A 27,941-nucleotide genomic window follows, 5' to 3' on the forward strand; every position below is an offset into this window, starting at 1 on the left:
TGAGGCGAAGTCTAGTGCTTGAGTCAGTAGGTCTTGCGTGATGGAAGGGTAAAATTCCTCGATATCAAAGGAGATAAAGTTGTGCTGTTGTTTGTCTTGGATGTTGTTGAACCATTTGATTACTGCTGCTGTATTTCTCCATTGGTTGAGTGGTGTTTTGTCCTTGATTTTTGTGTTGACTCTGTCCAGGATTATTTTGCTGATTTTTCCTATTTCAGATTTAGTTGGGTTTATTAGTCGGCATGTTGGGTTATTTGCGAAGTTGGGTTTGTGGTCCTTCAATGTGATGAAGGCTTCCTTGTTGGCTGTGGCGTCCACCCTGTCCTCAATGTCCAGTTCAGCCGCGATCCTTTTATTTTCCAGGTGGATGTTCTGTAAGGTGTTGGGTTGCGCTTTTTTGTTTGATTTGGTGATGCTTCTGTCCAGTAAGGTGTGGTGTTCTGGTATGTCCATTCTGTAGAAGTTTGTGGTTTTATCGGCAGCTATGATGAGGTTGTTTACTTTCTTGATGCGCTCCTTGTCATTTTTCAGCTTGGTGAGGAGTGGGTTGCGGATTGGCTTGAATTTGACTGATTGTATCATTTTGAGCATGTCGTTCTCAAAATCCTTTAGTTCCTCAACTGTGGGTGGGTTCTTGGTAGATTTGAATCCGTAAGTTTCCTTTTGCGTTCCTTTTGTTTCAGGGTGGAGGAAAAAATGTGCTTTCCACCGCATCCTTCTTAGGAAGTGTATATATATATACACACACACATATATAGATGGGTTCTACATGTAAAGCGACTTTGGGTACTTAGAAAAGCGCTATATAAATCCCAGTTATTATTATTATTATTATTATATATATATATGTACAAATATATATATATATACACATATATATATGTATATATATATGTGTGTATATATATATATATATATATATACACATATATATACATATATGTGTATATATATATACATACATATGTGTATATATATATATATATATATATATATATACACATATATGTGTATATATATACATACATGTGTATATATATATATATATATATATATATATATATATATATATATTAGAGATGCGCGGTTTGCGGACACAACCGCGGAGTCCGCGGATTATCCGCGGATCGGGCGGATGAAATTAAAAAAAATAAGATTTTATCCGCTCGCGGGTCGGGTCGGGCGGATTAATTAGATTTTTTTTTTTTTTTTTTTTTTGCGGGTGGCAGTTAAACCAATTGGTAAATATATATACATAGTTAAATGTTGTTACCCACATACGAAAAACGAGCAGGCACCTGCTGCATATGCCACAACAGAAGAAAAAAAAAGAAAAGAGATGGACACTTTTACGGAGCGGAGAAGGGACGCCTCGCCGGGGTCCGGGACCGAGGCCCCTTCCCCCGAGAGGGCCCCACCGGGAGCCGTAGCTGAGGCGATCCGCGAGAAGGGCCCGACGCACGTCCAGGGTCACTACCGCGCCCACCGCACCGACACCCCGCCTCGTCCGCTTTCGCCGCGGCCGGCGTCACGCGCAGCAGGTAAGCAGCTTACCTGCCCGCCACCCCCGTGGCCGGGGGCTCGTAACATGGGTCACTCCGCGCGCTCCGCCCGCGCAGCTTACCTGCTTGCCACCCCTGTTGCCGGGGGCGCGTAACAGGGGTCACTCCACGCGCAGTGCGCTCACGAAAGGGGTGGGGCTCACCCTGGTTGATATAGAGAGCAGGACGGTGGCCATGGAATTTCATTTAAGGTTTGTGATAAACCATCAAACTCATTCGTTAAAAGGACTCTATAGTAATATAAAGCGAAATTTTCTGGACATTATCATGCAAGAAAAGTTTATTTTTGGGATCGCGATCACCGCGTAATGATTTTTAAAGGTTGCATTACAAACATTTAACTGTCCCATGTGATCAGCCAGTGCGATTGGAAGTCCATGCTCAATTATTGCCTCCGTAAATAAAACTTCGGCATTTATCACATCCAAAGAATCTGTTTGGGCGACGAAAAACGTTGAAAGTTTTCCACTTGTATCGCTAGCAACGGCATTAGACTTGTGTTTTTTTGTCCCAACGTGGTCTTTTACATCGCTAATTCCTCCGTGTCCGATCGAAAAATTTTGTCTGCACAAGGTGCAATTCGCGTAGTTTTCACCCTTTTTTTTTTTTTTTTAATTAATATTAGATATATAACAACGGGCGGATGGCGGGCGGATGCAGTTCTGATCAAACGTTACATCGGGTGGATGGCGGATGGATGACGACTTTCTGACGCGGTTGCGGATGAGATAAATTGCCTATCCGCGCATCTCTAATATATATATATACACATATATATGTATATATATATATACACACACATATATATACACACGTACATATATACACACATATATATACATATATATACACTAGGGCTGCAACTAACGATTAATTACGATCGATTAATCTGTCGATTATTACTTCAATTAATCGATTAATAATCGGATAAAAGAGACAAACTACATTTCTATCCTTTCCAGTATTTTATTAGAAAAAAACAGCATACTGGCACCATACTTATTTTGATTATTGTTTCTCAGCTGTTTGTAAATGTTGCAGTTTATAAATAAAGGTTTATAAAAAAATAAAAATTTGCCTCTGCGCATGCGCATAGCATAGATCCAACGAATCGATGACTAAATTAATCGACAACTATTTTTATAATCGATTTTAATCGATTTAATCGATTAGTTGTTGCAGCCCGAATATACACATATATACACATATATAAACATACCGGTATATATACACACACACACACACACACACACACACACACACACAGACATACACACATATATATATATATATATATATATATATATATATATATATATATATATATATATAGGGATGATGTTTGATAAGAAATTATCGAGTTTGAGCCTATTATTGAATCCTATTATCGAATCCTCTTATCGAACCGATTCCTTATTGTTTCTCTTATCGAGTCCAGATAGATTGTTGTATATGGAAAAAACACAATATTTGGTTTAACAAACCACTTCACATTCTCTATTGCTCGCTACTATAGTATTACCATATCTGAGTTATTGTGCAGAAATATGGGGAAATAAGTACAAATGTGCGCTACATTCGTTAACCGTGTTACAAAAAAGATCAATTAGACTGATACATAATGTTGGATATAGAGAACATACAAACACTTTATTTATTGAGTCAAAAATATTAAAGTTCGATGATTTGGTAAAATTGCAAATAGCTAAAATTATGTGGAATTAAATGATGGAATGGATTAAGTAAAGAAGTTAAACATTGTACTGATATGATCCAGTTTGTCATCTCATCGAAGAGGTTGTTCAAATGAATAGTGCTTACAAAGTACAAAGAAGAAGAATTATGAGAAATACTTTCAACCTTATTGAAAATAAGATATTCTTCATCTCAGTATATTAATAATGACTGAATTAATTAATTACATATTACAAAACTGTTGTATATACTAATTCACAGATATTTTATTATAAAAAGGTCAGTAAATGATGTATATATTTGTCGGATCATGTTTTGTTTAGTTACGTTCTGTTAGTTTTGGACTTCCTTAGTTGTTTTGTGGGCAGCACGGTGGTGGATGGGTTAGTGCGTCTGCCTCACAATACGAAAGTCCTGGGTTCGATCCTGCGCTCGGGATCTTTCTGTGTGGAGTTTGCATGTTCTCCCCGTGACTGTGTGGGTTCCCTCCGGGTACTCCGGCTTCCTCCCACCTCCAAAGACATGCACCTGGGGATAGGTTGATTGGCAACACTAAATTGGCCCGAGTGTGTGAATGTGAGTGTGAATGTTGTCTGTCAATCTGTGTTGGCCCTGTGATGAGGTGGCGACCTGTCCAGGGTGTACCCCGCCTTCCGCCCGATTGTAGCTGAGATAGGCTCCAGCACCCGCCGCTGCTGGAGCGGCGGGTGCTGGAAGGGATAAGCGGTAGAAAATGGATGGATGGATAGTTGTTTTATGCACTTCGGGGGTTTGTTTTAGTCACCGTGGTTACTTATGATTTTCACCTGCCTTGTACGCGCACCTGTTGCTCCTCAGAGACTCTATTTAAGCCTGCCTTTTCCGGTCACTCGTCGTGGCTTCATTGTTTGCATTTGCAACAGTTACGTTGGCATTCTGGTTTTCGAGCTCATGATTCCTGTGCTAAGTTACCTTAGCTTCTAGTATTCCTGTGCTAAGTAAGTTTTTGCTTTAGCTTCTCGTGCGAACGGCACGCTTTCCTTTAGTTTCGTTCCTGTCTGTTGTAATGTGTATAATTTATGAGAAATAAATAATTTCCTACCTGCACGCAGTCGTCCGGAGCCGTCAGTTTTCCATCCCGGGAACGAACCGCAGCACGCTGCACCCCCACCGTGACAATTGACTGAGCTACGTGACGTCATTTCTTGTGATGTCACACGGGGCATTTCTTGTCGGGACGGGAGTCGTTCCCAGGGATTCGAATAAAGAACCAACTCTTTTTCTTTACTATAATGGTCTCGATAATGGGTACCGGTTCTCAAAAAGGGATTCGAGTCCGAGGACTCGTTTCTTTTCTTATCGAACAACCGGGAAAACCGGTTTCGAGCATCATGTCTTATATATATATATATATATATATATATATATATATATATATATATATATATATATATACAGTGCCGGCCCAAGCCTCCATGGGGCCCTAAGCAAAATTTGATTTTGGGGCCCTCTATTTCTGCCAATAATATTGATTGATCATTCACACCTACTATAAACTCATTGCGGCTCTGGCAGTGTTGTTTACATTATCCTATTGTCAGCCTGGCATGTCTTTACAAATGACATGTCATTTATAAAGATATGGGGGTGGCCCAGTTAAGAACATAAATAATACCAATGAATGAACGAATGATGTCCAGAGTGCCACATATGGTTCCTAATCTTAAAATGTAGAAAACATTCAGCTACAAGAGTGGCCTGGGGTTGAACAGTCCAAGCTTTGTATTTACAGTAAAAGTGTCATCTTGTCTCATCAGTCTTGTACATATTAGTCTTTAATTACTAGTTTATATTTTTAGTTAATTGTTCATATTTAATGTTTACTTTGTACAAAGAGAGCGCAGTCAACTGAAGTTAAATTCCATGTGTGTTAAACATAACTGGACAATAAAGCCGATTCTGATTCACTTTATTATTTTTGGTAACAAAAACCTGAAACAGCAATGTGCAAAAATGTTGACCTAAAATTGTGTTTTTGTACAATAATATATCTTTGATCATTTAGAAATCATCAGTCAGACTCGTACATGCAAAAAATAAAAAAATATTAATTTTTTGTTAATTGCTTTTGGGGGCCCCCTGGTGGCCTAGTACGCTTATGCCTTGGGCCGGCCCTGTATATATATATATATATATATATATACATATATATATATATATATATATATATATACATATATATATATATATATATATATATATATATATATATATATATATATATACATATATATATATATATATATATATATATATACATATATATATATATATATATACATATATATATATATATATACATATATATATATATATATATATATATATATATATATATATATATATATATATATATATATATATATATATATATATATATATATATATATATATAGATATATATATGTATATCCCGTGATCAGCAGCCAGTTGAGGCACGTCACTCAGTTGTGCCTCAACATGGATTGCGGACTCGGCTAACTGCTGGCCTGCTGTGCAGTGAGACCGTATTGCTATATGAACTATATTATACATTTCCATAGTTTAGTTAGCTGAGGTATATAATGTACAGTGTATTTTGTCAACAACTGTATGTGTGTAACGTATTTCTTGTGCTGAGCGATCATAAAACGGCTGCAAAAGACGCACTGGCTGAGGCTCGCAGTAATCCCGCCTCCTGCACCCCCGCCGTAGAATGCACCCCCTGACGGGAGTGTTATGTCAACTAAAGCCCACACTTAAACTTTCCACGTGCAAGATTGAATCTATTTAAAAAAGTTATTTCATAAGAAGCCAAAAAGTGCAAAAACAATAATGTTCGTGTTGAAGGAGTTGTGAATGACTGCAGGGCCACAACATTGGAGGAGTTGTGAATTAGGTACACCTGCAGTCTGCAGGTGTACCTAATTCACAACTCCTCCAACACGAACATTATTGTTTTCTTCTTATCAAATAACTTTTGTAACCTATTTTTATGGGCTTTCCTCTTTGTGATGTTAAGTTCCTGTTATGCGCTGTTATACAGTATATTCCTTGAGCTCTTATTTTGAAGGCGCTAAGAGCGGAAGTGATGACACGTTGGAGTGGAGCGGAGGTTTTTGAAAGAACGTAAATAAAGTGGTCCTCGTGTAAACTGGAGCCTCCGTGTTTGTTATTTTGTAGTTTCATACAATATAGGCGACATTTATAAACCCTCGGTTACACTTTTTTAAATAGATTCAATCTTGCACGTGGAAAGTTTAAGTGAGGGCTTTAGTTAATATAACACTCCCGTCAGGGGGTGCATTAATCCAGCACAACAGCGGCGCATGGACTTCATTTATAAGTAAAGGTAAGACCATATTAAAGTTTTTTTTATTAAATGTGCTTTTTTGTGTGCTACAGTTTGTATGTGTAAAGTTAAAGTTAAGTTAAAGTACCAATGATTGTCACACACACACTAGGTGTAATGAAATGTGTCTTCTGCATTTGACCCATCCCCTTGATCACCCCCTGGGAGGTGAGGGGAGCAGTGGGCAGCAGCGGCGCCGCAACCGGGAATAATTTTTGGTGATTTAACCCCCAATTCCAACCCTTGATGCTGAGTGCCAAGCAGGGAAGAATGCTGGTATGAGCTTTTAAACATAACCTGTTAACTGCTGCCAATCAAATGGTGAATAAGATACTCTTTAGGGTTCATATGTTTGTAAATCTGACTGTGATGAAGTCAGTGCCTCACCAGTCATGAACCTCAGCGCACGTCACTGATATATATATATATATATATATATATATATATATATATATATATATATATATATATATATATATATATATATATATATATATATATATATATATATATATAAATGCATGATTTGGACCCCCTGCCAATAAAGTAATATTTGCCTTGGTATCCTTCCAACTTGTCTTGGTGCCCTAAAATATGAGCCCTCCTTTAAGGCATCACTTGCAAAACACGTATTGGTATGTCAGACTTAGTATTTTCTAGGTTTAACTCCTATCTTACAGACAGGATGCAGTGCGTATCCCATAACAATGTGACCTCGGAGTATGTTAAGGTAACGTGTGCAAAGTACCACAGAGTTCGGTTCTTGGCCCTGCACTCTTCAGCATCTACATGCTGCCGTTAGGTGACATCATACGCAAATACGGTGTTAGCTTTCACCATTATCCTGATGACACCCAACTCTACATGCCCCTACAGCAGACCAAAACTTTTTGCATTTTAACGCGAAAAAACGGAAAGGTTGATTATCGGTCCTACTTATTTAATAATACCACCTAACATTTGACAACAAAACAATTATACAAAGCGACTTGGTAAAGAATCTGGGTATTATCTTCGACGCAACTCTCTCGTTTGAGCCACACATTAAGAGTGTTACTAAAACAGCCTTCTGTCATCTCCGTAGTATTGCTAACATTTGTCCCATTTTGTCCACCACCGACGCTGAGATCATTATTCATACGTTCGTTACGTCTCGTTTCGATTACTGTAACGTATTATTTTCGGGTCTCCCTATGTCAAGCATTGAAAGATTACAGTGAATTTTTGATACGAGCAATGTAGGCGACCGCACAGAAAGGGCCCAATTTGCAGGTCTGTCTTTCTACAAACCCCGTTTCCATATGAGTTGGGAAATTGTGTTAGATGTAAATATAAACGGAATACAATGATTTGCAAATCTTTTTCAACCCATATTCAATTGAATGCACTACAAAGACAAGATTTTTGATGTTCAAACTCATACTTTATTTTTTTTTTGCAAATAATAATTAACTTAGAATTTCATGGCTGAAACACATGCCAAAGTAGTTGGGAAAGGGCATGTTCACCACTGCGTTACATGGCCTTTCCTTTTAACAACACTCAGTAAACGTTTGGGAGCGGAGGAGACACATTTTTTAAGCTTCTCAGGTGGAATTCTTTCCCATTCTTGCTTGATGTACAGCTTAAGTTGTTCAACAGTCCGAGGGTCTCTGTTGTGGTATTTTAGGCTTCATAATGCGCCACACATTTTCAATGGGAGACAGGTCTGGACTACAGGCAGGCCAGTCTAGTACCCGCACTCTTTTACTATGAAGCCACGTTGATGTAACACGTGGCTTGGCATTGTCTTGCTGAAATAAGCAGGGGCGTCCATGGTAACGTTGCTTGGATGGCAACATATGTTGCTCCAAAACCTGTATGTACCTTTCAGCATTGATGGCGCCTTCACAGATGTGTAAGTTACCCATGTCTTGGGCACTAATACACCCCCATACCATCACAGATGCTGGCTTTTACACTTTGCGCCTATAACAATCCGGATGGTTCTTTTCCTCTTTAGTCCGGAGGACACGACGTCCACAGTTTCCAAAAACTATTTGAAATGTGGACTCGTCAGACCACAGAACACTTTTCCACTTTGTATCAGTCCATCTTAGATGAGCTCAGGCCCAGCAAAGCCGACGGCGTTTCTGGGTGTTGTTGATAAACGGTTTTCGCCTTGCATAGGAGAGTTTTAACTTGCACTTACAGATGTAGCGACCAACTGTAGTTACTGACAGTGGGTTTCTGAAGTGTTCATGAGCCCATGTGGTGATATCCTTTACACACTGATGTCGCTTGTTGATGCAGTACAGCCTGAGGGATCGAAGGTCACGGGCTTAGCTGCACGTGCAGTGATTTCTCCAGATTCTCTGAACCCTTTGATGATAATACGGACCGTAGATGGTGAAATCCCTGAATTCCTTGCAATAGCTGGTTGAGAAAGGTTTTTCTTAAACTGTTCAACAATTTGCTCACGCATTTGTTGACAAAGTGGTGACCCTCGCCCCATCCTTGTTTGTGAATGACTGAGCATTTCATGGAATCTACTTTTATACCCAATTATGGCACCCACCTGTTCCCAATTTGCCTGTTCACCTGTGGGATGTTCCAAATAAGTGTTTGATGAGTATTCCTCAACTTTATTAGTATTTATTGCCACCTTTCCCAACTTCTTTGTCACGTGTTGCTGGCATCAAATTCTAAAGTTAATGATTATTTGCAAAAAAAAAAAATGTTTATCAGTTTGAACATCAAATATGTTGCCTTTGTAGCATATTCAACTGAATATGGGTTGAAAATGATTTGCAAATCATTGTATTCCGTTTATATTTACATCTAAACACAATTTCCCAACTAATATGGAAACAGGGTTTGTAAAACGGAGGCGTAATATTCCTCATTTTCCAAATACGCCTGTGGTGCAGATCATTCACACCTTTGTCCATCAAACCCACGGGCCGACGCATTTCCGCCTCGGTTTTGAAAAGAACTTAAGGCAGATATAAGTGAACCCTCCGAAGGTGAAAAACACGGCTTGAAAAATCCGCTACAGTCTGAGCACTAAATTCATATTATGTTAATTATCTGCTGCTTCTATTTGTACAAAACTGGTGTGTTACAACTGGAATTGTCCATCCATCCATTTTCTACCGCTTGACCCTTTAGGGATCGCGGGGGTGGCAGGGACCTGGGGCCTATCTCAGCTGCATTTGGGCGGAAGGCGGGGTACACCCTGGACACGTCGCCACCTCATCGCAGGGCCAACACAGATAGACAGACAACATTCACACTCATATTCACACACTAGGAACAATTGTGTGTTGCCAAATGCAAACTCCACACAGGTAGCGTTCTACAGGGATCTTTCAAGCATCGTTATTTGACCCTGTCATGAAGGATTTGTGGAATTGGTATATACTGTATTTTATTTATATTTAATTTATTTATTTTGTTTTTTTCTCTGTTCTTGTTAGCTTTTTGTATTTAAGATTATATAATGAAATGATACAAATAATATAATAAATTCTTGTGTTGGTGGCGGGTTTTGGAGGTTTTCTGTTTTTTTGGGGTCGGGGGGGACCAGAACCGCCTCTGGCTGCACAGATGGTTGTCCTTCTGAAAGGTTCTCCTCTCTACACAGAGGAATGCTGTAACTCTGACGTCGTGACCATCGGGTTCTGGTCACCTCCCTGACTAGACTAAGATGAATGCAGCAATGTACAGACACATCCTGGATGAAAACCAACACTTTCTATTCAACCTGATGGAGCTTGAGAGGTGCTGCAAAGAGGAATGGGCAAAACTGCCCAAAGATCGGTGTGCCAAGATTGTGGCATCGTACTCAAAAATACATGAGGCTGTAATTGCTGCCAAAGATGCATCAACAAAGTATTGAGCAATACTGTGAATACTAATATGAATTTTTTTTTTATTTTTTTTTTTATACATTTTAAAAATGGAAAAAAATCTAAACTTTATACATTGTCATTATGGGTTATTGTGTGTAGAATTGCGGGAACAAAAATAAATGTCTTCCATTTTGGAATAAGGCAGTACCATAACACAATGTGGAACAAGTAAGTCCCTGAGAATTATTTCTGTGTGCACTGTACAATGCAGTGACTGCCATTGCATTAGGGGGGGCGAGGCACCGAAGAAGGTCTAGTTAATTTTATCTTATTGTATATACAGTGCCAGGTCATAACAGTAGTATTTAAAGGTACGTGAAGTGAAGTGAATTATATGTACATAGGGCTTTTCTCTGGTGACTCAAAGCCCTATACATAGTGAATCAACAGCAGTGACTAGAATGGCGGAAGCGGGGATCGAACCTGCAACCCTCAAGTTGCTGGCACGGCCGCTCTACCAACCAAGCCATGTCGGTTTTAAAAGGATAGGCATGTGCAATGTTTATCTTGTTTATCCAATAAGACAACAGCATGTTATTTCGGCTTTTGAAAGTAGTGCATCTTCAATTTCTCATCTCAATACGAATGCATTAATTTCATGACATGTTTTTTTTTTTGGCGATTGAAATGCAACTGGCTATGCTCTGCGCGTGCAGCTGTGTCTTTGTGCAAGAGTCGACAGCCCAATACCCTCACAATCTTCACATAACTTAAACTATGTGTCGTAAATGTTAGTTTCTGATTCAAAGTTACACATTGCTTAAAAAGATTTCCTTGGAAAAAATATTTTAACCTATGAATTGCACTTAAAATGCTTTAAATGCATTTTTCCAGTTAAATCAGCAAAATATAATTTTTTAGACAACATGAAAGCATATTTTAGGCATTCAGCCTGGAATGTGATGGAATAAAAGTGGAAAAGTTGAAACTCACAGCATCTACTTTGTTGGGTCAGGTCAGTCCAAGTGTTATTGGGCAAACATTTCCTGACCTTGGGTCCAACAATCACACGGTTTCCCCTGCAGATGTACTCAATCTCATAGTCAACCGGGAGAGCCTGCACACTACGGATCTAAACACACACAGTTAGAAATGATTAACATTAGTTATACATAGCATCGCATTTGTCTTTAACACATTGTTTGCTACGTATAGACCAGGGGTGTCCAAACTTTTTCTACTACAGGCCGCACACTCAAAAATGAGGGCATTTTGATATTTTAAATTTTCAAAACCAATACAATATATCGCAACCCTTAGGACTCCCCTCAATTTTGGTGAGTGTTAAAGGTGCCAGGGACCTAAAAATGTCTTAGTCATTAAAGTGTTAAAAATGAGTCACATATATATATATATATATATATATATATATATATATATATATATATATATATATATATATATATATATATATATATATATATATATATATATATATATATATATATATATATATATATATATTTAAACACTTATATTACTATTACTATTATATATTACTAGTTTATATTTTTAGTTAATTGTTCATATTTAATGTTTACTTTGTACAAAGAGAGCGCAGTCTACTGAAGTTAAATTCCATGTGTGTTAAACATAACTGGACAATAAAGCCGATTCTGATTCACTTTATTATTTTTGGTAACAAAAACCTGAAACAGCAATGTGCAAAAATGTTGACCTAAAATTGTGTTTTTGTACAATAATATATCTTTGATCATTTAGAAATCATCAGTCAGACTCGTACATGCAAAAAATAAAAAATAATAATTTTTTGTTAATTGCTTTTGGGGGCCCCCTGGTGGCCGCGGGGCCCTAAGCCAGCGCTTAGTACGCTTATGCCTTGGGCCGGCCCTGTATATATATATATATACATATATATATATATATATACATATATATATATATATATATATATATATATATATATATATATATATATATATATATATATATATATATTTAAACACTTATATATTAACAGATCAACTTCAGATCTCTCTGTTGACATAACGTTTTTTTTTTAAAGTTATGTTTCATGCCCTTTTTTGTCAAAGAAAACTCTATTTTTTAATGAAAAAATGTTTTCCTCAAACAATGTTAAAAAAAAAAGTGTTTCAACTATCATGTAGAAAGCTGGAGCGCAAATGGCGTGCGACTAAACTTGAGGTTTTCCATCAAGCATTGAGTGATAGTTTAGCTAAAAGTAATTACTACTCCAATCTCATCCGCCTCAATAAAAATAATCCTAAATATTTGTTCAGTACAGTAGCATCGCTAACCCAACAAAGGACACCCTCCAGTAGCTCCACCCACTCGGCGGATGACTTTATGAATTTATTTAATAAAAAAATGTAACTCATTAGAAAGGAGATAAAAGATAACGCGTCCCTGCTTCAACTGGGTTCTATTAACGCAGATACGAATGTTTGTACGATGGATATTGCCCTCAAAAATAATCTCTCTCTTTTTGAAGAAATAAGATTAGAGGAACTCCTGCGACTTGTAAATGGGACAAAACAAACAGCATGTTTACTTGACCTACTTCCTGGGAAACTTGTCAAGGAGTGCTAAATATTATTAATTTATCACTTTCCTCTGGCACTGTTCCCCAAGCATTAAAAAAAACGGTTATTCAGTCTCTTCTTAAAAGACCTAACCTTGATCCTGACCTCATGGTAAACTACCGGCCGGTGTGCCACCTTCCCTTTATCTCGAAAATCCTCAAAAATTGTTGCACAGCAGCTAAATAAACACTTAGCGTCTAACAATCTCCGTCAATCCTTTCAGTCCGGTTTCAGGGCAAGTCACTCGACGGAGAAAGCCCTCATAAAAATTACTAATGATCTATTGCTAATGATGGATGCGTCATCAGTGTTTCTGCTGCTTGATCTCAGTGCTGCTTTCGATACAGTTTATCATAACTTTCTATGAGAACGTATCAAAAAATGTATTGGTATGTCAGACTTAGTATTTTCTTGGTTTAACTCCTATCTTACTGTGTCTCCCATAAGAATGTGACCTCGGAGTATGTAACGTGCGGAGTTCCACAGGGTTCGGGTCTTGGTCCCTAGGTGACATCATACACAAATACAGTGTTAGCTTTCCCTGTTATGCTGATGACACCCAACTCTATATGCCCCTAAAGCTGACTCGAGGTGATTGTCACCTTGTTAAATTAAACAATGGATGCCCAGCAATTTTTTACATCTTAACACGAAGAAAACGGAAATGCTGATTATCGGTCCTGCTATAAACCGACACCTATCTAACTTTAACATTTGACAACCAAACAATTACACAAGGCGACTCGATAAAGAATCTCGGTATTATCTTCAACCCAACGCTCTCATTTGAGTCACACTTTAAGAGTGTTACTAAAATGGCCTTCTTTCATCTCCGTAATATCGCTAAAATTCATCCCATTTTGTCCCCCGCCAATGCTGAGATCATTATTCATGCGTTCGTTATGTCTCATCTTGATTACTGTAACGTATTATTTTCGGGTCTCACTATGTCTAGCATTAAAAGGTTACAGTTGGTACAATATACGGCTGCTAGACTTTTGACAAGAACGATCATATTACGCCTATACTGGCTCCCCTGCACTGGTTTCCCGTGCACTTAAAATGTGACTTTAAGGTTTTACTACTTACGTATAAAATACTAAACGGTCTAGCTCCATCCTATATTGCTGATTGTATTCCCTGCAAGAAATCTGTGTTCAAAGAACTCTGGCTTATTCGTGATTCCCAGAGCCAAAAAAAAAGTCTGCGGGCTTAGAACGTTTTCTATTCGGGCTGCAGTACTCTGGAAGGCCCTACCAGTAACAGTTAGAGATGCTACCTCAGTAGAAGCATTTAAGTCCCATTTTAAGACTCATTTGTATACTCTCGCCTTTAAAAAGACCCCTTTTTAGACCAGTTGATCTGCTGTCTCTCTTTTCTGCTCTGCCACCCTCTCCTGCGTGGAGAGGTTATCAGGTGACCACAGATCAGCCTTCACGGATGTTGCGCTAGCTGTTCAAAGTCGGGACCCAGGATCATCAGTTGGTGACATCTCTGCGTCGCAACGTGTCTACAAGCAAGAGGATCCCCTGCCGGCCTGGACTCTCACATTATTAACTGTATCCACTCGGCATCCATAGCACCGGTCCCCTCCAAAGTTTCTTATTGTGCCCATTGGGTTGGGATTTTTCTTGCCCTGATGTGAAATCTGAGCCGAGGATGTCATTGTGGCTTGCCCTTTGAGACATTTGTGATTAAGGGCTATATAAGTAAACTTTGATTGATTGATTGATTGATTGTTTGTTTGATTGATTGATTAAAATAGGACTATTTGATGTTAAGTAATTGGAGCCTGAAAAAGGTAAATAATTCATAACAACATTGCTTATGGTCCATTATTGTTTTTTTGAGCAATAACAGATAAAAAAAAAAATCTGACAAAAGTCTCTGGTATCCAAAAGGACCCCACTCGTAAAAGTGTTTAGTATAAGATAATATACCAATATATATTATTTTTACTTTCAATGCTTAAATCGCTATATAAAGTTCACATCTGTGCATAAATACTAAGTTTTCGTTATTGTTTTAAGTTTTCTTATGTTTTGTGCCTTTTTTGTCAAAGAAACTCTGTTTTACTTACATAGCAAACACAAAAAATGCAATATTTCCCCCAAAAATTATATATATATATATATATATATATATTTTAAAAAATGATATAAAGTAATTGCAACCTTTAATAGGTCAATAATTCATACCAGCATTTATATCAAAACATTATTATTATTAGATTTAAAGTAAAAAACTACCGGAATGGAAGCTTTGTGTTATTAGTGTCAACTTTGCAACATTTTGTCTTTACAGCACACCATTTTGATCTTTTATTCCACTTTTTATGTTTTTTTTGTAATAGTATTTTTAAAATGTGCCACGGGCACATGACCCCCAGGCCACACTATGAACACCCCTGATATAGACTATCGGGTAATCGATGCCATGCTTCAATCAACAGCAGTGGTCTAGCGTCATCAACTTAAACACTTCTGTTTTCTTCTTTATTTCTGTATTTAAGTACAGTAACAGGCGGCACAACTCCATAGCTATAATTACCAATACACACGTGCAGTCCTTCTTCCTCTTTTTTTAAGTCGAGGAGCACTTTAAATAAATAAAACTGGTCACAGCAAATTTCACAATCACCAGGGCTGCATTTTCAAATAAACATTACATTGCTATCACTGTCATCATGCATGTTATGAACTTAGCGAACATCAACAAGGCTATGTTATAAACAGTTTCAGCTACCGCGGCCAACTTATCGTTGGTCGCTCATAACCACTAGTATCGTGCTTTTAGCAATAACATTAAATAAACGAATGCTCTGGGCAAAGATAAATACTCCAAAAAAAATTGTAGTCGGGGTACTACAATAGTTTCCCCACTAGTCACATATTACATGTTCAATGATGTGTATGTATCTTTAAAATTAGAGCACACATACATGGAGCACAGACGGTGTTATGAAATGTTTTCAATCACCCGTGCATGAACCAACACTCATAATTAAATAACTTAATATTCTGTTGTTAAATAGGCTTTTAAAACATGGGATAGCGTCACGCATTTTTGTAACATGAGCCAAAAAGCTCAGTTTTCTGACTTATTGTAACATGAGCCAAAAAGCTCAGTTTTCTGACTTAAAGTCTGCTGGTACTTAATAAAGAGCCCATATTAAAGTTAAGTTAAAGTACCCATGATTGTCACACACACACTAGGTGTGGCAAAATTATTCTCTGCATTTGACCCATCAACCTTAATCACCCCCTGGGAGGTGATATTACATGCACGTCATCAGTTGTCTCTGCATTCTGGGGTCACACCAACAAACTATGCAACACCGTGACAAAATGCCTTTTTGAAATATCTGTTTGTATGGATATGGACGTGATATCAGGCGATTAGCCGATTAATCGGATTATAAAGCTTACACCTATTCAGTGGCTAAAATTGAGTCTTCAGCTTTTAAATTCACCTTGAGAAATTAGTAAGCATATGTCAACTAACAGCAAAGACAACTACTTCATTTAAAAATAATTATCTATAGAGTAACTGTGCTGCTCATTAGGCTGCCACAAAAATAATAACTATTAAACTTGTATCCATTTAAAAGCAAAGGCAGGCAAAATACTGATAAAAACAGAATCGTTCAGTTGAGTTTCAGTTTTATCGAACATGCATACAATAAAATTACAATGTAATGCATTACATATTTCCAGTTGTTTCATTATAGCACGTCCGAAAAGTAGTAGGAAGAAGCAGAGGTTATTAGTTCTCATTCTTTGTACTTTGCAAAAACTTGTAGTTTGAACAGTCTCCTAAACTGAATCATATTAACTTAGATTTTCCTCTAAGGTTATATATCTCCTCTTTTGTTGAGAAGAATTGTTGTACATTCTTGGGTAGCAGGTTATAGTTTGGTTTGTACATAATTGTAGCTGTTTGCAAATGCATCAAGTTGTTGAATTTCAATATATTTGATTCAATAAATAAAAATGTTTGTATGTTCTCTATATCCAACATGATGTATTATTCTAATTGATCTTTATTGTAACACCGTTAGTTAATGTGTTTGTATTTTGTCAACATGGTAGAATTATATGATATGGCAGGTTTTATAATGTTTTCCTGTCACCTTGAGGAAATGGCGTAAAGAGGAAGATGACAATATAATATATAACCTGGACAATCATGTACAGAAGAGAGAAGATTTAGTTCATCTTTATTTTTGTTCTTAGTGCTTCTATTTTTTTTTTTCTTTTTTGACAAAACCTCTCCATCATCGAGCTACCGCAGATCCTTTACTTGCCGGCCTCATCACCATGACAATCTCAACTACCACAACACTCTCTGAACCAACACAGCTGATAATTATGACATACAAATGCAGGCTACCAAATAACAAAACTATATAATATATTACATATATGCACTAAATATAACACCCAAACACATCCTAGCTTTAGATCTACATATATATATATATATATATATATATATATATATATATATATATATATATATATATATATATATATATATATATATATATATATATATATATATACATACATGTCTTAATAAGATTATCCAAAAAATAGTGCTCGATACCGTGGTAGAGCGCAATATATATGTATGTGTGGGAAAGAATCACAAGACTACTTCATCTCTACAGGCCTGTTTCATGAGGGGTTCCCTCAATCATCAGGAGATTTCTGATGAAGTCCTGATGATTGAGGGAACCCCTCATGAAACAGGCCTGTAGAGATGAAGTAGTCTTTTGATTTTTTCCCACACACATATATATATATATATATATATATATATATATATATATATATATATATATATATATATATATATATAATTTTTTTATTTTTTTTTCAATAGTTTTTTGAAAAAAATTATTACAGCCGTCCGCCTAAAAAGGGGCATGGCTCAATGTGGGCGTGGGTTAACGTTGAGGCACGCGCGCGCGGCAGCCAGCGGTACTTGAAAATAGCAGCAATAAAAAAAATACACAAAACAACACTAAATCTATCGACTTCCTCAAAAAGAAAAGATAATTTTGTGATGATGAAGGTGATTGTTGTTGTGTTTAGTTTAGAAACATACAGTACACACAAGTATAAAGACATAGTTTAGTTGGCTAAAATGATAGCCTTTGTTAGCTAACAATCTAACTATTTTACCTAGGAGAGTCGAAAGTCGCATGCTCCAGATGTCCGACATGTCTCTGCTTTACAGTAAATGCTGCTCCATCACAGATGTACTGCCATAAAAAGCAGGGTCCACTTTGCAAATTAAGCAGGTTATTAGGCCCTGTCTATATTAAGCCGTATAACCCCTTTTGCGAATAACTATTTGCCTAAACCCTGTGTCAGCCACACTAACCCATCGCTTAAGGTTACCCTCCTTGGGAATTTTTTTAGACGGGTAAGTGCGCTGTCTATTTCTTAAATCTCTGGCTCTTAGCTTGGTGTGGACTCATTGATCATTTATAAACTGAGTTTGGCGAGGAAGTAACGTCAGAAACAATGCGCCAAAGCAGCTTCATTACAAACGGTCGCAACCGGTTTCCACTCAGAAAGATGGAGGCGAATCATCCAGACCTGCCTGTGTTTGTAATTCTTCTAATTGTACAAGCGCTTGTAGAAATCACACATGAATACCTTAAAAGAAGGAAACGCACGATTGCAGCTATTTTGGATACAACACATCTCAGACGACACATCTCAATGTTGAACGACAAGGCCTGGAAGAACGGCATCCTGGTGGGATATGTTTGCCAACGAGTGTGTTGCGCCAGAGGAATGGCAAGAGAACTTTCGAATGTTTAGATCAGCTGTGATTTTACTTAGCGAAAAACTTTGTCCATTTGTCGAAGGGGAGACAACAAGAATGCGGGCTCCCGTGGATGTGATAAAAAAGGTAGCGTGTGCTTTGTATTACTTGGCCGACGAGGGAAGACTTCGGAAAACAGCGAATGCATTTGCACTGGCAAAGCAGACTGTTATTGTCCGCGATGTATATCGAGCGATAACTCAACATCTAAGTCCAGAGTATATAAAGTCACCAAAAACTGAGGCAGAAGTTGTGGCAAATTTCCATCAGACCCATGATATGTCTCAGTGTTTGGGTGCAATTGATTGCACGCATATTGATGTCAAGAAGATTCCGTGTAATTCAACGGATTTCATCTAGAGAAAGGGAAGAAAGGTACTCTTACAACGTACAGGTGGTGTGTGACTACAAGTATTGCTTAATCGATGTGTCTGTGAAATGGCCAGGCAGCGTGCATGATCTCCGCATCTTCGCTAACTCCGCCATCGTGTCCCAAACAACTACATGAAGACGACAATCCGGGCCCTGTTTTTCTTTTGGGTGACCCAGCTTATCCCCTGATGCCATAACTCATGAAAGAATATCCCAACAGTGGAGTCAACCCACAACAACAATATTTTGGGTATACCCAGTGCAAGGCCCGCATGGTCATTGAGTGTGCGTTTGGACGACTGAAAGCACGCTTTGGTTCACTAACATTAACAAGAATTACCTACCATTCATTGTGTATGCTTGTTTTGTACTCCATAACTACTGTGAAGCCATGAAGGAGCCGCTTAACGAACAGTCACTGGTTGCATCCGTCAAGTACGACCGCCAAATTCAGCCTCCAAGCACAGGCAGGATTGCAAAAATGGACAATGAAGGTAAAGGCAAAAGAGTGAGTGAGGAGTGTCCTGACCAGATATCTAGATCCCTAGATTGATTGTTGTAAAATGTTAAAGTTATCACATTGTTTATTTTCACACGTCCATTAAAGATTTGATTCAATTATGGTGGCTCAGGTATGATTCACTACAATAGGGCTAGTCTAACAACTGCTGATGGTGAGGCAAGCAAGGTTTACTGTTCAAAGATGTGAAGTCATTGCAATAGTGATGGAAGTCATTGGTTGATTATAAGGCTGTGAAATAGCTGATACGATGCCTGTGCAAAACAATTCATTTTGTACTGCCGCACAGCACACTGAATTCCAGTTAATTGAAATACCACAACACTGGATATTGTTCAGATAAGTTAAATTTAATTTAAGAACTTGCACACAAAGCAACACTGCAAACAAATGTAAAAGGCACACACAGCACAGCAAACTATTTACAATACAGTAAAGTGCAGCTCTTCACAAAGAAGAGAAGTGCGCAGCAAATTATTTACAAAATTAATTAGACTCCCAGTCAATGTTTTTCGCCGCCATGAAAGTAACAACTCCACCTTGTCATCAGTCCAGACAAAGAAATCCCTCATTTCCGGTATCTTCGCACAACAAGTCACAGATAAGAAATCGAAATGAACGTCTCGCTTGCATCTCTGGAAGGATACACTTTCAGGTCACAGGTGACTATGACGTAATATGTGCGCGTCTGCCATTTTCCACGCATACGTACTCGGTTGTGTTGCGCCCACCAAAGCTTAAACGATGTGTGTGTGTGGACAGGGATACGGTTAGGTGGGTTATACCCTGTATAACCTAGCCATCTTAGTGTAAATGCAACCTAGTGTCTTTGGCGTGTTTAATCGCGATGCTGTTTCCAGTGTGCATGTTCATTTTCAGGCGGAAAAACACAAACGATGCTGTAATTTTTTTTACCGATTCCACTGCACACCTACATTGCTTGTTTATTTTCCCTTTTCAGATATCAATCTATCTTTGTAACTGCATCCTCTCTAATAATAATAAATTCACTAATCAAGATAATGAAAATTTAAAACTGCCCATGACACACGAGTGTGCCGGCCATTTTTTTTAATCAAACTGGCAGAAACTATTACTCACCTGCTCCTGGGTAAGGCCTCTGTACCTTATCCCACCATCTCTGGGAGGACGGATGATAGCACAACCTGGAAAAGAGATACAACATCAGATATGGTAGTAAACAAAAAGCGCTAATGCACTTTTTAATCTCTTGCCTATCCAGTATAGCCGCCTTGTCCACCAACATTTCTCAGAACGTTTATTAACAAAAAACAGTTTGACCTTGGTTAAAAAAAAAGATATTAGTAATATGTGAGGTTTGCGTTTCCACCCCACTTCAATGTTCACGTTAATGTATTCAAAGTTGGCTGAGGCCGTGTGTGGAGTGGTACAGTTTTACATTAATGCCATGAAAATAAAAAAAGACAATTCTGAAATGAAGCCTGAAAAAAATGTCAGCGGCCTGACACTTGAATAGAAACACTACAAGTGTATTCTACTAAATATTAGAAGTAAGTGGAAGTTCCAGTGATAAGGGAAGTGTATTATCCAAAGTTACTTTGCTACCCAAAGTTAATCACAGCCAAAAAACAACACAACCACGAATACAAAAGACATCACGAAGTCAGCAATTTCAATACAAAAACTAAATATATTTATGCACAAATTATATCTACTTGTAAATGTTTGGCCAAGTTTTGTGATGTAGCTTACACACTGGGATTTCTTAGATTGTGACCGCTTGTCTGGATCAATGTGTTTGTTGCTTGAAAAGTCAGCTAGAAAACAATAAATTGAGCACTTGCTTGGGGTAAAACATTCATACTTTGTTGTCCAGCTGTTGTTAAAAATCATATTTTTGCAATTAATTTTGATTATGTTTCCAGGGTTGGATGAGTAGTCTTCTTCTACTCACCCCACTGCTGCTTCACTGTGACACATATACTGCACTATTGCCCCCTGCGGGGGTGGTTGGAGTACTGCATACAAGATCAATCCTAGTTGTAATGGTTGCATCAAGCCTACTCTGGTGATGTTCTGCGAGCCAAAGGAAAAGCTTTGGCAGGCCGAATGTGGTCCGCGTGTCGCTAGTAGAATAGACCTGACCTACGGTTTACTCCACCTTCAGGGCAGACAAAATCCTGGAAAAGGCACAGAAATTATTTTCTAAGGGCATTCCATCAATCGCAACTGGACTTTTTGGTTTAGAATATGTTTCGCCTCTCATCCTAGTACTTCACCAGTTCACACTCATAGACTTAGATTGGTCAAATCTCGTCTAGACTAAACGTTTTCTAAGACGAACCAAACAGTCTGGATGAATGAGACCATATGTACACATGTAAAGAAATTACTTTTGAATTAAGTACATTTTACTATTGAAATATTTAATGTAAAGTTACAGAAATTCCTCCTCAAATTAGGTTTATGAAAAGGTGAATAATGATAACCAAAGTGATAACCAAAGTCCAATTTTTCTTAATACAACAAAACCAAAACAAGACAAACAAAAACATTTCAGAAATCCTAACAGAGAAAAGGAGGAAGAAGCAGATGCCGGAGCTGTTTCCCAAGCGAAGCAAGGACACTGGAAGAGGTGGGAAGGTGTGGAGAAGAGGATAAAACAGTGGAACATGGAGTCTAATTTACTAAACATTACAATCAAATATGTGATGTCCCGCCCTCTCCAACCAACCTGCCTTGCTGGTTTGAAAAGGAAACCCTGAAATACATCTTGATGGGTTAGGAGATCAGCCTTATCCAAGGCAAATACACCTGGCATCACAAGCAAGTGCTGAATTGTCTGGCTGCTGAACTGGAGAGAAAGACGGTAACTGTCATTTCTATGCCCATAGAAGCCCAAGCAATTGGCCGGAAACCAGTATCGTTAGTCCAAGAAGGAGAGAAATGGCCGACAAACAGGATGCCGCCAGACTCATGTCCACTTTTGCAGCTCGGGATTGGGAAATGCGGGTAGACCTAAATCAAGAGCTCACATTCCAACCTGAAATTGCAGCGACCAACCTGCGCCCAAACCTCGTGTCTCCATAGTCCCTTAGGAGGAAGCAATTGATGAGTTATTTAAAAGGAAAATATTGTAATATTCCAACTTAGCTACCAAAGCAGAGGACCGGGGCTGGATGGCATATATGCAACCAACTTCCAGTGGAAGCTTGTTGCAGGGGCTTCAGAGCTAGTTCCACCACAGAGGTTACTAAAGGAGGTTGGACACATAAGGCAAACACAGCGGAAAACCATCAAGGAGCGTTCAGCTACGTTTAAAGAAACAAACAATGGCTATGGCTGAAGCGGAAGGAGATGGTATGGGAGGTCTGATCAGCCTGTGGTAAGCCAGCCTGGGGTGACTGTGCATTGTGATAAAAAGCTGAAACACCCAATGAATCTGGGGTGCACAACTAAAGATGAGTTGTATTGGAGGCACCAGGCGGTCATCCCTTAAGTTCTTCTCAATTAGTGGGGAGGGGGCAGAGGGTGGGTGGGCGTGTTGCAATGCCATGGGGGCACGTTAAAAAAAATAACAGCAAAAATTGTTTTATTCATTTTTGTTTTGTAGGTTAAAGCGTTTGACATATTGTGCTCCTGGGTTACTGTTACTGATCACTTTGAATTTATTGAGTTTATTTAATTTTGGTTTTTCAGTATCAAATGGATCAAATCGGTAAGATAAATGTTTATACAGTGAAACCTCGATTTATGAACGCCTCTATTTGCGATCTTTTTGGCTTACGAACCTTTTCATCCCACAAAATATGTTTATGTGTGCGAACCACATCTCGGTGAAAAAATGTTTCATTCATTCATTCATTTTGCATGTGCGCTTGTAAACCATTGGGGGCTGCAGTTTTTGTAACATCACTTCCTGTACATGCAGGCACGGCCATTTTAAAGAGGCAAGGCCCCCTATGTCACATCCTGTTTACATGGAATTTGTGAATGAAAAAATATTTGTGAACATAGCTACCCCATTCATTCACATGAGTGTGGTTAGCCGATCTGTTTAATGAAGTCCGTCTCTCTAAAATGCGAAATATTTAAGCATAAAACTGTTTAGAATTTAAGCGATGGGGCAAATGTATGACTTTAGAGTGACTTTTTATCACTGATGACATGTCCAAGTATCACCGTAAGGTGTATTTGAGTTCTAGCACATCTGGCTTAGCCAGTGACCTCCAGGAAAGACTGGATGACAACCATGAAAAAAGTGGTGACGACTGGAAAGACAGAGGACAGGTAGGAGAGACAGCAACTGGGGTAGGACAGGCCAGCTCCCTGACCTACGGCTCCTGTGAGTGGGCACCCAAATCTTGTTACGAAGAACCCTACAGGAAAACTCTCCCAGGGATGCCTGACAGCGGGGGAGGATGAGCATCCCAACTGGACGGAATTACTGGTAGTGACCCAAGCAAATAGACAACGGAGAATGAGTGCAGTCTGTATATGTGGAAAGGTCTGGAGATCTCAAGAGGTCTGAAGATCCACCAGACTAAGATGGCCTGCCTTGGGAGGAACAAATGAAGCAACGCTCTGGAACGACAGCTGATAAAACAGTTTTTGTTGGGCCGGCTGCAGAACCTGGTCAGACGGAAGAGGAGCCAGATCCGGAGTCTCCCCTAAGTCTCCGGAACCTCCAAGCAACACATATTCTCTAACCAAGCAAGAAATCGGAACATCGTCAGGTGAAGCGGACCAAGCTGGATGAGGACTTAGACAGAACCCTGGAACTCATTTCGAAAGGTGATGCTGACCAAAAACTCCGAATTAGGGCTGGGCGATATGGCCTTTTATTAATATCTCGATATTTTTAGGCCATGTCACGATACACAATATATATCTCGATATTTTGCCTTAGCCTTGAATGAACACTTGATGCATATAATCACACCAGTATGATGATTCTATGTGTCTACATTTAAACATTCTTGTTCATACTGCATTAATATATGCCCATTTTAAACTTTCATGCAGAGAGGGAAATCACAACTAAGTCAATTTACCAAAAACTGTATTTATTAAACAGTTATTAAGCAGTGGCACAAACATTCATGTAAATTCCAAAACAGAAAGTGCAAGATTGTCAGAGACATTTTAAAACAAGCTATTAGTGCACATTTGTGCATGATGTCACTAAGATGACATATCAAAACAACACTAAATTAAAGTGCACTTTTTGTACAGAACGCCACTACAATAGTATAAAACATATGAGTGCACTGTTGTGCATGATGTCACACAAGATATTTCAATAACTGTCAAATAAAAATGAGCTGCATAATAGGAAATCAAATAGTGTATGTCTTTCGCTATGTGGTAGGTTACTGCGGATGTTATCTCCTTCTGTTGGTGACTTTTTTTTCATACGGTGTTGATCTGGAAATGGTTGCTTCGGCATTTTGTTGGTGTGGCACCAGCCGGAGATGTTGACATGCAGAGTTTCAAGCACTCTTCATTCTCTAGCGGGTGACTTTTCAAATGATGCTACACAATAGCAGTGCTGCTACTTTTTGTAGCAATGCTTTTGCTGCATACTTGTGAAACATCTTCCCGCTTGAAGCCAAATCACCGCCAAACGATGGACTCCCTGCTGTTTTTCTTGGGAATTAATTATTCCTTCATTTGTTACCACACCGCTAGCATCACAGCTAACTTTACCATGTCGCTACCTGTCTGCTCCGCGAGAGCGTATGAGGTTGCGACAGTATGTGATGTATGTAAGAAAGTGCGCTTGTTTTATGTCTCTGTGTGAAGGAGATACAAGGAAGAGTGAGAAAAGCCTGAAGTGTAATGTCCGCAGCTAAAAGCAACTGCGGAGGACGTATACTCGAATATCACGATATAGTCATTTTCTATATCGCACAGAGACAAACCCGCGATATATCGAGTATATTCGATATATCGCCCAGCCCTACTCCAAACCATGTGCTCCCTCATAATGAGTATAGGAGCTGAACGTTTTGGAGTGGAACAGAAGCAAGGACCAAGAAACCCAGCAGAGCTCAATCGGTGGAAAGTAAAGGTAAGCCAACTGAGGCAGGAACTGAAATCCTTGAGACGCCAGTTCAAGGCAGCAAAGGAAGAAGAGAGACCTGATCTGTCAAAATTCACTAACACCGTAAGAAAGAAGCTCATCACACTGAGGAGGGCTGAATGGCACCGAAGGAAGGGAACGGAAAGGACTCGGAAGCGATGCGCCTTCATTGGCAACCCCTTCACCTTCACTAATAGGATAATGGGCCAAAAGCGAAGTGGCCACCTCGCTTGCCCAGTAGAAGAGGTCAACCATTATCTCAGTGCCACCTTCAGTGACACTGCAAGATAGCAGGTGCTTTGCCCTTGCAAGGCACTGGTGACACCTCCAGAACCGGTGTTCAAATTCAACAGGGATGAGCCCACCCTGGTAAAGATAAAAGAAGCTGTCAAAGCTGCAAGATCTTGTTCGGTTCCCGGCTCCAGTCGTGTACTCTACAAGGTCTAAGAGCAGTACCCACGGTTCCTCAAACGTCTATGGAAGATACTGAAGGTAATATGGCGGAGAGGGAAAGTCGCAAGCCAGTGGAGACATGCTGCATGCGTTTGTATCCCAAAAGAAGAGAACTCCAGTAACATCAAGAGGTGCCATGTTTCGGTGCTTGGGTTGAGCATGATGACACGTCTGTCAGAATTAGCACTTGCTAGTGGCGCGTACTTGCTAGCACTTGAGAGGAAAACAAGCGATTTCAAAGCGGACATGCTGTTAGTAATCTTGCCACCCGTCAATGTTTCATGACAAAAACCCAACCACGCCAAATAGCAAAAGCTCTAAAGTGTGGCTCGTCTTTTCCAAAAGCGATGCAGATTACGCTCTCTGCAGTATTTGTGATGTACAAATCAAGGCAAGTGGCGGGAATACTTTGAATTTGAGGAAGCACCTGGTTAAACACAATATTTGCTCACGGCTGAAGAGTGCAGCCAAGTTAGATGTACGGCTGCAACGCCTACATTTGGCACCTTTACCGACTCGGCTGCAGCCAACAACACGGGGAAAGAAATGGCGTTAACATTTGGTGACAGTAACAGCTATGCAGCAATTTGAAGACCATTAACTTGTACAGAATATCAGAAGCATTTATTCAGGTAGAAATATCACAAATTCCAGCTGGGAAAGGTTCCAGCCCCTTGTGACCCGCAAAAGAGACAAGTGGTAGAAAATGGATGGATGGATATTACAAAAACATCTTTGACAATAAAAGCATGATCATAACAATCAACATGTTGTGTTATTTATGCATGAAACCTATCTAAACATGAAAGTGTAGTGCAGGAATATAAATTCTGTATTTCTACAAAATACAAAATCTAGCAAGACATCAACACACAGTAGGCTTTTTTTATTGTCATTAAATCATGTTTGTCCTTTTTCTGTTGACCTGTTTGAAAAAAGCATAATGTTTAAAACACATTTATTTAAAGCAAATTGTCCGTTCATTTTGTTAAAACTTGAAAATTTGTCGAGGGTACACTAATTAATGATAAAAAATATATATATACCTGCGATTAATCGTGATTCATTTTGAGTTAACTGTGAACAAAATGAGATTAAACATGATAATATTTTTATTGTATGAAAGCCCTAATATATACATATATATGTATAAATATACATACATATATATACATATATATACACATATACATATATATACACATATACATATATATATATATATATACATATACACATATATATACATATACACATATATATACACACATTTATACATATACACACATATATACACATATATACGCATATACACACACATATATACGCATATACACATATATACACAAATATACACATATAGACACTTATATATACGCATATACACTTATATATACGCATATACACTTATATATACGCATATACACTTATATATACGCATATATATATATATATATATATATATATATATATATATATATATATATATATATATATACACATATACATATATACATCCATATACATATATACATATATATATATATGTATATATATATATACACATTATATATATACATATACATATATATGTATATATACAC

The 27,941-nt window shown here is 38.4% G+C and overlaps 1 protein-coding gene across 4 annotated transcripts in view; it reads right to left on the bottom strand.

Moving 5' to 3' along the window:
* The window catches only part of gabbr1b (gamma-aminobutyric acid (GABA) B receptor, 1b), a 580,862-nt gene that overhangs the window by 423,138 nt on the left and 129,783 nt on the right, over nucleotides 1-27,941 (bottom strand). For 3 of the 4 annotated variants that reach the window (XM_061966778.2, XM_061966776.2, XM_061966777.2), the window contains exons 3-4: nucleotides 20,919-20,983; nucleotides 11,454-11,592 (exon numbers count right to left, since the gene is read on the bottom strand). In XM_061966778.2, the coding sequence (XP_061822762.1) occupies nucleotides 11,454-11,592; nucleotides 20,919-20,983 (204 nt within the window). Of the gene's footprint in view, nucleotides 1-4,338; nucleotides 4,397-11,453; nucleotides 11,593-20,918; nucleotides 20,984-27,941 lie in introns of those variants that run through there. The other variant, XM_061966780.2, reaches the window with a different exon arrangement.

The sequence above is a fragment of the Nerophis lumbriciformis genome, linkage group LG11 (assembly GCF_033978685.3).
Source record: "Nerophis lumbriciformis linkage group LG11, RoL_Nlum_v2.1, whole genome shotgun sequence".
Classification (NCBI taxonomy): domain Eukaryota; kingdom Metazoa; phylum Chordata; class Actinopteri; order Syngnathiformes; family Syngnathidae; genus Nerophis; species Nerophis lumbriciformis.